The 12,366-nt window shown below is 39.8% G+C and overlaps 1 protein-coding gene across 1 annotated transcript in view; it reads right to left on the bottom strand.

The window, feature by feature from the left end:
- Positions 1 to 11,701: 11,701 nt before the first annotated feature.
- ANKDD1A (ankyrin repeat and death domain containing 1A) overlaps positions 11,702 to 12,366 on the bottom strand; it is a gene marked incomplete at both ends in the record, with an annotated part of 36,758 nt that continues 36,093 nt past the window's right edge. The window contains 1 exon segment of the mRNA XM_082618731.1: positions 11,702 to 11,886. Coding sequence (XP_082474857.1) covers positions 11,702 to 11,886 — 185 coding nt within the window.

Below are 12,366 nucleotides of genomic sequence, written 5' to 3'. Positions count from 1 at the left end.
ACAGTGAGAGGCCCGCGTACCGCCAAAAAAAAAAAAAAAAAAAAAAAGTGGGTATAGAGAGAACATATCTCAACATAATAAAGGCCATTTACAACAAACCCACAGCCAACATAATACTCAATGGTGAAAAGCTGAAAGTCTTCCCACTAAATTCAGGAACAAGGCAAGGATACCCACTCTCACCACTGTTATTCAACATAGTATTGGAAGTTCTAGCCACACCAATCAGACAAGAAAAAGAAATAAAATGTATCCAAATTGGAAGAGAAGAGGTAAAGCTGTCACTATTTGCAGATGACAAGATACTCTATATAGAGAACCCCAAAGTCTCCACACAAAGACTACTAGAACTAATAAATGAATTCAACAAGGTAGCAGGATAGTAGATTAATATACAGAATTTTATTGCATTTCTTTATATGAACAATGAAATATCAGAAAGTTAAAAAAAATCCCATTTAAAATCATGTAAAAAAATACCTGAGTATAAACTTAACCAAGGAGCTGAAAGACCTATATGCTGAAAACTACAAGATACTGATAAAGGAAACTGAAGATGATTCAAAGAAATGGAAAGATATTCCGTGTTCTTGGATTGGAAGAATTAATATTGTTAAAATGGCCATACTACCCAAGGCAATCTACAGATTTAATGTGATCCCTATCAAATTACCCATGACATTTTTCACAGAACTAGAACGAATAATCCTAAAATTTATATGGAACGAAAAAAGACCCAGAACTGCCAAAGCAATCCTGAGGAAAAAGAAAAAAGCCAGACGTATAACCCTTCCAGGCTTCAGACTATACTATAAAGCTACAGTTAACAAAACAGCCTGGTATTGGCAGAAAAACAGACATATAGATCAATGGAACAGAATAGAGAGCCTAGAAATAAACCCACACACCCATGGTAAATTAATTTATGCAAAGGAGGCAAGAATATACAATGGAGAAAAGATGGTCTCTTCAACAAGTGGTGTTGGGAAAGCTGGACAGCTACATGTTTATCAACTGAAATTAGAACACTCCCTCACACCATACAAAAAATAAACTCAAAATGGTATAAAGACCTAAATGTAAGACATGACAGCACAGAACTCCTAGAAGAGAAAATGGGTGAAATACACTTTGAAATAAATCGTAGCAATATTTTATTACATCAGCCTCTCAAGGCAAAAGAAATAACAGCAAAAATAAACAAATGGGACCTAATCAAACTTAAAAGCTTTTGCAAAGCAAAGGAAATGATCGAGAGGAGCCAAGATGGCAGAGTAGAAGGACATGCTCTCACTCCCTCTTGCGAGAACACCAGAATCACAACTAGCTGCTGGACAATCATCGACAGGAAGACACTGGAACTCACCAAAAAAGATACCCCACATCCAAAGACAAAGAAGAAGCCACAGTGAGAGGGTAGGAGGGGTGCAATCACAGTTAAATCAAATCCCATAACTGCTGAGTGGGTGGCTCACAGACTGGAGAGCACTTATATACCACAGAAGTACACCCACTGGAGTGAAGGTTCTGAGCCCCACGTCAGGCTTCCCAACCTGGGGGTCCGGCAATGGGAGGAGGAATTCCTAGAGAATCAGACTTTGAAGCCTAGTGGGAATTGATTGCAGGACTTCGACGGGACTGGGGGAAACAGAGACTCCACTCTTGGAGGGCACACACAAAGTAGTGTACGCATCGGGACCCAGGGGAAGGAGTAGTGACCCCATAGGAGACTAATCCAGACCTACCTGCTAGTGTTGGAGGGTCTCCTGCAGAGGCGGGGGGTGGCTGTGTGGCTGTGGCTCACCGTGGGGACAAGGACACTGGCAGCAGAAGTTCTGGGAAGTACTCCTTGGCGTAGGCCCTCCCAGAGTCTGTCATTAGCCCCACCAAAGAGCCCAGGTAGGCTCCAGTGTTGGGTTGCCTCAGGCAAAACAACCAACAGGGAGGGAACCCAGCCCCACCCATCAACAGTCAAACGGATTAAAGTTTTACTGAGCTCTGTCCACCAGAGCAACAGTCAGCTCTACCCACCACCAGTCCCTCCCATCAGGAAACTTACACAGCCTCTCAGATAGCCTCATCCACCAGAGGGCAGACAGCAGAAACAGAAGAAATACAATCCTGCAGCCTGTGGAACAAAAACCACATTCGCAGAAAGATAGACAAGATGAAAAGGCAGAGGGCTATGTACCAGATGAAGGAACAAGATAAAACCCCAGAAAAACAACTAAATGAAGTGGAGGTAGGCAACCTTCCAGAAAAAGAATTCAGAATAATGATAGTGAAGATGATCCAGGACCTTGGAAAAAGAATGGAGGCAAAGATCGAGAAGATGCAAGAAATGTTTAACAAAGACTTAGAAGAATTAAAGAAAAAACAGAGATGAAAAATACAATAACTGAAATGAAACCTACACTAGAAGGAACCAACAGCAGAATAACTGAGGCAGAAGAACGGATAAGTGACCTGGAAGACAGAATGGTGGAATTCACTGCTGTGGAACAGAATAAAGAAAAAAGAATGAAAAGAAATGAAGACAGCCTAAGAGACCTCTGGGACAACATTAAATGCAACAACATTCACGTTATAGGGGTCCCAGAGGAGAAGAGAGAGAAAAAGGACCTGAGAAAATACTTGAAGAGATTATAGTCGAAAACTTCCCTAATATGGGAAAGGAAATAGCCACCCAAGTCCAGGAATTGCAGAGAGTCCCATACAGGATAAACCCAAGGAGAAACATGCCGAAACACATAGTAACCAAATTGGCAAAAATTAAAGACAAAGAAAAATTATTGAAAGCAGCAAGGGAAAAATGAAAAATAACATACAAGGGAACTCCAATAAGGTTAACAGCTGATTTCTCAGCAGAAACTCTACAAGCCAGAAGGGAGTGGCATGATATACTTAAAATGATGAAAGGGAAGAACTTAAACCAAAATTACTCTAGCCAGCAAGGATCTCATTCAGATTCCATGGAGAAATCAAAAGCTTTACAGACAAGCAAAAGCTAAGAGATTTCAGCACCACCAAACCAGCTCTACAACAAATGCTAAAGGAACTTCTCTAAGTGGGAAACACAAGAGAAGAAAAGGACCTACAAAAACAAACCCAAAACAATTAAGAAAATGGTACTAGGAACATACCTATCGATAATTATCTTAAACGTGAATGGATTAAATGCTCCAACCAAAAGACACAGGCTTGCTGAATGGATACAAAAACAAGACCCATATATATGCTGTCTACAAGAGACCTACTTCAGACCTAGGGACACATCCAGACTGAAAGTGAGGGGATAGAAAAAGATATTCCATGCAAATGGAAATCAAAAGAAAGCTGGAGTAGCTATACTCATATCAGATAAAATAGACTTTAAAATAAAGAATGTTACAAGAGACAAGGAAGGACACTACATAATGATCAAGGGATCAATCCAAGAAGAAGATATAACAATTAAAAATATATATGTACCCAACATAGGAGCACCTCAATACATAATGCAACTGCTAACAGTTATAAAAGAGGAAATCGACAGTAACACAATAATAGTAGGGGACTTTAACACCTCACTTACACCAATGGACAGATCATCCAAAATGAAAATAAGAGAAGTTTTAAATGACACAATAGACCAGATGGACTTAATTAATATTTATAGGACATTCCATCCCAAAACAGCAGATTACACTTTCTTCTCAAGTGTGCAAGGAACATTCTCTAGGATGGATCACATCTTGGGTCACAAATCAAGCCTCAGTAAATTTAAGAAAATTGAAATCATATCAAGCATCTTTTCTGACCACAACACTATGAGATTAGAAATGAATTACAGATAAAAAAATGTAAAAAACGGGCCTCCCTGGTGGCGCAGTGGTTGAGAGTCCGCCTGCCGATGCAGGGGATACGGGTTCGTGCCCCGGTCTGGGAGGATCCCATATGCCGCGGAGCGGCTGGGCCCGTGAGCCATGGCCGCTGGGCCTGCGCGTCCGGAGCCTGTGCTCCGCAACGGGAGAGGCCACAACAGTGAGAGGCCCGCGTACCGCAAAAAGAAAAAAAAAAAAAAAAAAAAAACGTAAAAAACACAAACACATGGAGGCTAAACAATACGTTACTAAACAACCAAGAGATCACTGAAGAAATCAAAGAGGAAATCAAAAACCACCTAGAGACAAATGACAATGAAAACACGATGATCCAAAACCTATGGGATGCAGCAAAAGCAGTTCTAAGAGGGAAGTTTATAGCTATACAAGCCTACCTGAAGAAACAAGAAAAATCTCAAGTAAACAATCTAACTTTACACCTAAATGAGCTAGAGAAAGAAGAACAAACAAAACCCAAAGTTAGCAGAAGGAAAGAGATCATAAAGATCAGAGCAGAAATAAATAAAATAGAAACAAAGAAAACAACAGCAAAGATCAATAAAACTAAAAGCTGGTTCTTTGAGAAGATAAAATTGATAAACCATTAGCCAGACTCATCAAGAGGGAGAGGACTCAAATCAATAAAATTAGAAATGAAAATGGAAAAGTTACAACAGACACCACAGAAATACAAAGCATCCTAAGAGACTACTACAAGCAACTCTATGCCAATAAAATGGACAACCTGGAAGAAATGGACAAATTCTTAAAAAGGTATAACCTTCCAACGCTGAACCAGGAAGAAACAGAAAATATGAACAGACCAATCACAAGTAATGAAATTGAAACTGTGATTAAAAATCTTCCAACAAACAAAAGTCCAGGACCAGATGGCTTCACAGGTGATTTCTATCAAACATTCAGAGAAGAGCTAACACCCATCCTTCTCAAACTTTTCCAAAATATTGCAGAGAAAGGAACACTCCCAAACTCATTCTATGAGACCACCATCACCCTGGTACCAAAACCAGACAAAGATACTACAAAAAAAGAAAATTACAGACCAATATCACTGATGAATATAGATACAAAAATCCTCAACAAAATACTAGCAAACAATCCAACAACACATTAAAAGGATCATATACCATGATCAAGTGGGATTTATCCCAGGGATGCAAGGATTCTTCAGTATACACAAATCAATGAATGTGATACACCATATTAACAAATTGAAGAATAAAAACCATATGATCATCTCAATAGATGCAGAAAAAGCTTTTGACAAAATTCAACACCGATTTATGATAAAAACTCTCCAGAAAGTGGGCATAGAGCGAACCTACCTCAACATAATAAAGGCCATATACGACAAACCCACAGGAAACATCATTCTCAATGGTGAAAAGCTGAAGGATTCCCTCTAAGATCAGTAACGAGAGAAGGATGTCCACTCTCACCACTATTATTCAACATAGTTTTGGAAGTCCTAGCCCTGGCAATCAGAGAAGAAAAAGAAATAAATGGAATACAAATTGGAAATGAAGTAAAACTGTCACTGTTTGCAGATGACATGATACTATACAGAGAATTCTAAAAATGCCACCAGAAAACTACTAGAGCTAATCAATGAATTTGGTAAAGTTGCAGGATACAAAATTAATGCACAGAAATCTCCTGCATTCTTATACACTAATGATGAAAAATCTGAAGGAGAAATTATGGAAACACTCCTATTTACCACTGCAACAGAAAGAATAAAATACCTAGGAATAAACCTACCTAGGAAGACAAAAGACCTGTATGCAGAAAACTATAAGACACTGATGAAAGAAATTAAATATGATACCAACAAATGGAGAGATATACCATGTTCTTGGATTGGAAGAATCAATATTGTGAAAATGACTATACTATCCAAAGCAATGTACAGATTCAGTGCAATCCCTATCAAATTACCAATGGCATTTTTTACGGAACTAGAACAAATCACCTTAAAATTTGTATGGAGACACAAAAGACCCCAAATAGCCAAAGCAGTCCTGAGGGAAAAAAAATGGGGCTGGAGGAATCAGACTCCCTGACTTCAGACTATACTACAAAGCAGTCATCAAGATAATATGGTACTGGCACAAAAACAGAAATATAGATCAATGGAACAGGATAGAAAGCCCAGAGATAAACCCATACACCTATGGCCAACTAATCTATGACAAGGGAGGCAAAGATATACAGTGAAGGAAAGACAGTCTCTTCAATAAGTGGCGCTGGGAAAACTGGACAGCTACATGTAAAAGAATGAAATTAGAACACTCCCTAACACCATACACAAAAATAAACTTAAAATGGATTAGAGACCTAAATGTAAGACCGGACACTATAAAACTCTAGAGGAAAACAGGAAGAACACTCTTTGACATAAATCACAGCAAGATCTTTTTTGATCCACCTCCTAGAGTAATGGAAATAAAAAAAAAAATAAACAAATGGGACCTAATGAAACTTCCAAGCTTTTGCACAGCAAAGGAAACCATAAACAAGATGAAAAGACAACCCTCAGAATGGGAGAAAATATTTGCAAACGAACCAACGGACAAAGGATTAATCTCCAAAATATATAAACAGCTCATGAAGCTCAATATTAAAGAAACAAACAACCCAATCCAAAAATGGGCAGAAGACCTAAATAGACATTTCTCCAAAGAAGACATACAGGTGGCCAAGAAGCACATGAAAAGCTGCTCAACATCACTAATTATTAGAGAAATGCAAATCAAAACTACAGTGAGGTATCACCTCTCACCAGTTAGAATGGGCATCATCAGAAAATCTACAAACAAAAAATGCTGGAGAGGGTGTGGAGAAAAGGGAACCCTCTTACACTGTTGGTGGGAATGTAAATTGATACAGCCAGTATGGAGAACAGTATGGAGGTTCCTTAAAAAACTAAAAATAGAATTACCATATGATACAGCAATCCCACTGCTGGGCATATACCCTGAGAAAACCATAATTCAAAAAGACACATGCACCCCAATGTTCATTGCAGCACTATTTACAATAGCCAGGTCACGGAAGCAACCTAAACGCCCATCGACAGACGAATGGATAAAGAAGTTGTGGTACATATATACAACGGAATATTACTCAGTCATAAAACGGAACGAAATTCAGTCATTACAGAGTGAAGTAAGTCAGAAAAAGAAAAACAAATATCGTATATTAACGCATGTATGTGGGACCTAGAAAAATGGTACAGATGAACTGATTTGCAGGGCAGAAGTTGAGACACAGATGTAGAGAACAAACATATAGACACCAAGGGGGGAAAACCGTGGTGGGGTGGGGATAGTGGTGTGCTGAATTGGATGATTGGGATTGACATGTATACACTGATGTGTATAAAATTGATGACTAATAAGAACCTGCAGTATAAAAAATCAACCAAACAAAAAAAACTAATACTAAACTTTCTTTGGGTTATTTGTATGGTAATATGTTAATATAAATGTTTCAGACATTACATGAAATTTCTAAAAATCTTATATGTTCTGTTATAATGTTATAAGTCATAATTCTAGTTATTACCTTAAAATGTATATCTCAGAAATAACTAAATTTTCTTGTCATTTTCATTATTATGAACTTTCATCAAATCTTTAACTGTGGTCATTTTTATGTCTTTCGTCATTTACAGACAGTTCTGGGTGTACTCTGATGCTTTTGCAAAAATGTTCCTATAAAAGCGTTTCATCTTCAAGGAATTCATGGAAAAGACTCTGACAAGTACAGGTTTCTGGTAACTGACTATACTGCTGAACTGAATGAATAAGCATTTTCAGAACTTTAATGGAAAACTGATGAATTCATAAAAGTGCTAACAAAAGATCAAGATGAAAAAAAAATTATTACATGGGACTGAGTGAACTGATGAGGATGATTATAATTTTTGTGACTTTGAATTAAAAAAAATCCCACAAGGACTCAGAGGCAAAAAATATACAAATCAACTTTCACTGCAAAGTAAAGGAGCTGTTACAGTGGAGGATTACTGGACTGAATGTCAATATTATGACCTAGTATGAGTGTGTTTCGTGTTTGGTAATTGCAGTCATTGTTGCTTTTGTTGTGGTCATCCATTTACAATGCTTGGTGTCAGTTTATCTATCTCTTGTAAAACTAAAATACAGTGGGTATGTGAGGAAAAAAAGAAGAAACCATCAACAAAACAAGAAGACAACCTACGGAATGGGAGAAAATATTTGCAAATGATGCAATATACAAGGGGTTAATATCCAAAATATACAAATAGCTCATACAACTCAATATCAAAAAACAAACAACCCAATCAGAAAACGGACAGAAGATCTAAATAGACATTTTTCCAAAGAAGACATACAGATAACCAATAGGCACATGAAAAGATGCCCAACATCATTAATGATTAGAGAAATGCAAATCAAAACCACAATGAGATATCACCTTACACCTGTTATAATAGCTATCATCAAAAAGTCCACAAATAGGGCTTCCCTGGTGGCGCAGTGGTTGAGAGTCCGCCTGCCGATGCAGGGGACGCGGGTTCGTGCCCCTGTCCGGGAGGATCCCACGTGCCGCGGAGCGGCTGGGTCCGTGGGCCATGGCCGCTGGGCCTGCGCGTCCGGAGCCTGTGCTCCGCAACGGGAGAGGCCACAGCAGTGAGAGGCCCACGTAATGCAAAAAAAAAAAAAAAAAAAAAAAAGTCCACAAATAGGGCTTCCCTGGTGGCGCAGTGGTTGAGAGTCTGCCTGCCGATGCAGGGGGACACGGGTTCGTGCCCCGGTCCGGGAAGATCCCACACGCCGCGGAGCAGCTGGGCCCGTGAGCCATGGCTGCTGAGCCTGCGCGTCTGGAGCCTGTGCTCTGCAATGGGAGAGGCCACAACAGTGAGAGGCCCATGTACCGCAAAAAAAAAAAAAAAAAAAAAAGTCCACAAATAGCAAATGTTGGAGAGGATGTGGAGAAAAGTGAACCTTAATACACTGTTGGGAATGTAAATTGTTCAGCCACTATGGAAAACAGTATGGAGGTTCCTTAAAAAACTAAAAATAGGGACTTCCCTGGTGGTCCAATGGTGAAGACTCCGTGCTCCCAAGGCAGGGGGCCTGGGTTTGATCCCTGGTCAGGGAATTAGATCCTGCATGCTGCAGCTAAGATCCCTGGCACAGCCCAAATAAATAAAAATAAACAAATAAATATTTTTTAGAAACTAAAAACAGAGCAGCTATGTGATCCAGCAATCCACTCCTGAGTATGTATCCAGAAAAGATGAAAATTCTAATTCAAAAAGACACATGCACTATGAATAGTGCTGTTCACAGCAGCACTATTTACAATAGCCAGGACATGGAAATAACCCAAATGTCCAACAGGTGAGCAGCTTAAGAAGATGTGGTATATATACACAATGGAATATTACTCAGCCATAAAAAAGAATGAAATATTGCCATTTGCAGCAACATGGATAGACCTAGAGAATATTATATTTAGTGAAGTAAGTCAAACAGAGAAATACTATATAATATCACTTATATGTAGAATCTAAAAAATAGTACAAATGAACTTATTTACAAACAAACCTATGGTTACCAAAGGAGTGAGGGAGGTGGGGAGGGACAAATTAGGAATATGGGATTAACAGATATAAAGTACTATACATAAAATAGATAAGCAACAAGGGTTTACTGTATAGCACAGGGAACTACATTTAGTATGTAATAAATACCTATAATGGAATATAATCAGAAAAAAAACTGAATCACTATGGTATACACTTGAAGCTAACACAATATTGTAAATCAACTATAATTCAATAAAAAAGTATTGATCTAAATATTTTTTAAAGTTAAAAAAATTTTCTTTAAGTTTAAAAAAAAATTGTTTACAGGTTGATTGAGTAGGCAACAAGAGATCATTCATGAGAACCCTATAAATCAATCTTGTAAATCCTGTTTAAAAAAAAAAAAATCCACAATAGCTTGTTTGAAATTTTGCTATTGATCTCCCAAACAAAAGAAATAAGTATTGAACTTGAGAGATATGTTTCAACGTTTAAACTTTATTTATGGACTTGCTTTTTTATCTCAAAAAACAAACAACAGGGCTTCCCTGGTGGCGCAGTGGTTAAGAATCCGCCTGCCAATGCAGGGGACACAGGTTCGAGTCCTGGCCTTGGAAGATCCCACATGCCACGGAGCACCTAAGCCTGCGCACCACAACTACTGAGCCTGTGCTCTAGAGCCCATGAGCCACAACTACTGAGCCTGCATGCCACAACTACTGAAGCCCTTGTGCCTAGAACCTGTGCTCTGCAACAAGAGAAGCCACCACAATGAGAAGCCCACGCACTGCAACGAAGAGCAGCCCCCACTCGCCGCAACTAGAGAAAGCCCGTGTGCAGCAACAAAGACCCAATGTAGCCAAAACTAAATAAAAAATAAAACAAAAAACAAAATTCATCCAGGTAAGTGATCCAAGTCCCATGTGGTATGAAATACCTTTCTCATATGGAATAGATGGTAGAAGAAGATTCTCCATCTCAACACAGCATGTGCAGATGAAAGGTGCCACAATGGCAGGGAGGCTGTGTGCTGTGCTGGGGACTGAATCCCACTGCAAACTGTGAGGCCTCAGGCCAGACACACCTCTCAAATCATCACCCTGATGGGTTGGTTTCAAAGCCTCGTTTTCTTTCTTTTTGTAAGTTTTAGTTTCAGTTATTTTTAAAAATAGACTATTTTTAAAAAAACGGTTAAAGAAAACTGAGCAGGTAGTACACGGCTCCCATACATCCATCTCACAGCATAGTTTCACCTTCGTTCACTTGCGTGTGTATTAGTATTATATAACGTTTGCAGGTTTCTCTGTAGGATAAATGCCTAGACGTGGGACTGCTAGGTCAAAGGGTAAATGTATTTGTAGTTTCGATGGATAATGCCAAATCGCCTTTCAGAGGATTGTACCACTGTGAACTCCCACCAGCCATGTATGAGAGCTGGAGCCCCTTTCAGCTCTAGCAGTTTTTATTCTATCTTCTTCCCAGGACGCAGGCCCAAAGGCTAACTTTGTGAGGAGTTTTTCTAAGATATGGGTGCCGAAACTGGCCACAGCCAGCTGTGCCACATGCAGGAGAGCTCACGTTAGACAGAAACAGCTTTCAGGCAGAACTTCCAGGCTCAAATGACAAAATTTGAGTAAGGTGTGAAGGTGAGTTAATAGTATCCTAGCAGTGTTAACTTCCTGGTTATGTAAGATGAGTGGGGGAAGCTGAGTGAAGAGTATTTGGAAATTCTTTTAACTATTTCTGCAGCTTTTTCGTAAGCCTGAAATGATTTTAAAATTAAGAGTTTAAAACTTTAAAAGGTATTTTGAAAAAGAGGGAAAAAATGCGAGTGTATGCCTCCAGGAACTGTCAAAATGTACAAATAAGCTGAGAATAGAAACAGTTGTGGAGTAAGCACAGCATTCATAAAAGTCAGGGATTGAATTAAGGGCAGTCCTTCTCATAAGGGATGGATGGAGCCCTTCGCCAGGTTGGGGAGACAGGAATGCTGAGTTTGGCCCCTGACCTCACCACCTGATGAGCTGCTTATCCACCCTGTGCCTAGAGTCCTCTCTGAAAAGACATCCCTTGCACCACAGGGGGCTGCTGTGAGGCTCCAGTGAGATGCAGGAGATGAAAGTAAACTGAGAGCTGCAAAGGACCATACCTCTGGGAAGGGATTACCTGCAAAACCTGAGACAGGCCCCCGTGAAAAAGATCACAAACATTTGCCTGCTGGTCCTGCCTAATATGGGTTTCAGTGGAAGCAGCTGGAAGTCTGTTTACAGTAATTGTTTTTTAAAACCTTAAACGGTGGTCCTCCTCTGTTCAGTGGCCCCCACTCTGAGGTCCCATGCTCCTGAAGGTCCAGCCCCTCCAGGTACATGGCTGTGCACTTCCTTGGGGCGCTAGAGTCATCGTTTGCTTTCTTCCTGATGCTTTCTGCAAAAGACAAGAATCCTGTTGCCTCTGGTTGCCTGAGCGCTGCCTCACAAGGCTAGTTTGATGTTTTAATTGCCTGCAAGAATTTGTGTTAAAAGAAGACGCAGAATAATATTTAAGAACATGCTGGAAGAAGAACCAAGTCATCTCTAATTCCTCCCCTCTGAAATGACTGTCTTCGCACCTTGTGTGTGGCAGCTGGGGGAGACCGACCACACAGGGGACTTTCCTCTTGCCCCTTGATAACGTGCTATCAACGCTTTTCCTTGTTGCCAAGTGACTGACTGATATACTTTCATTACTATGGATGGCTGCCTAGTACCCCATCCTGTGGTTGCCCTGTAATGCACCATGGCAATGGAGGTTACAGAGTTTAAGCCTTTTTCATCATGAGCAGATTTTGTTTTTAATGAGGGATCATTACTAGAACCTGTTACTCCGCTTGCCTGATGGTTCTACATGGTGCCCTGAATCGCAAAT

The sequence above is a fragment of the Mesoplodon mirus genome (genome assembly GCF_964341445.2).
Source record: "Mesoplodon mirus genome assembly, chromosome: 4".
Taxonomy (NCBI): Eukaryota; Metazoa; Chordata; class Mammalia; order Artiodactyla; family Ziphiidae; genus Mesoplodon; species Mesoplodon mirus.
Note: the sequence above shows the minus strand (reverse complement) of the source record. Positions and strands in the feature narration are given on the sequence as shown.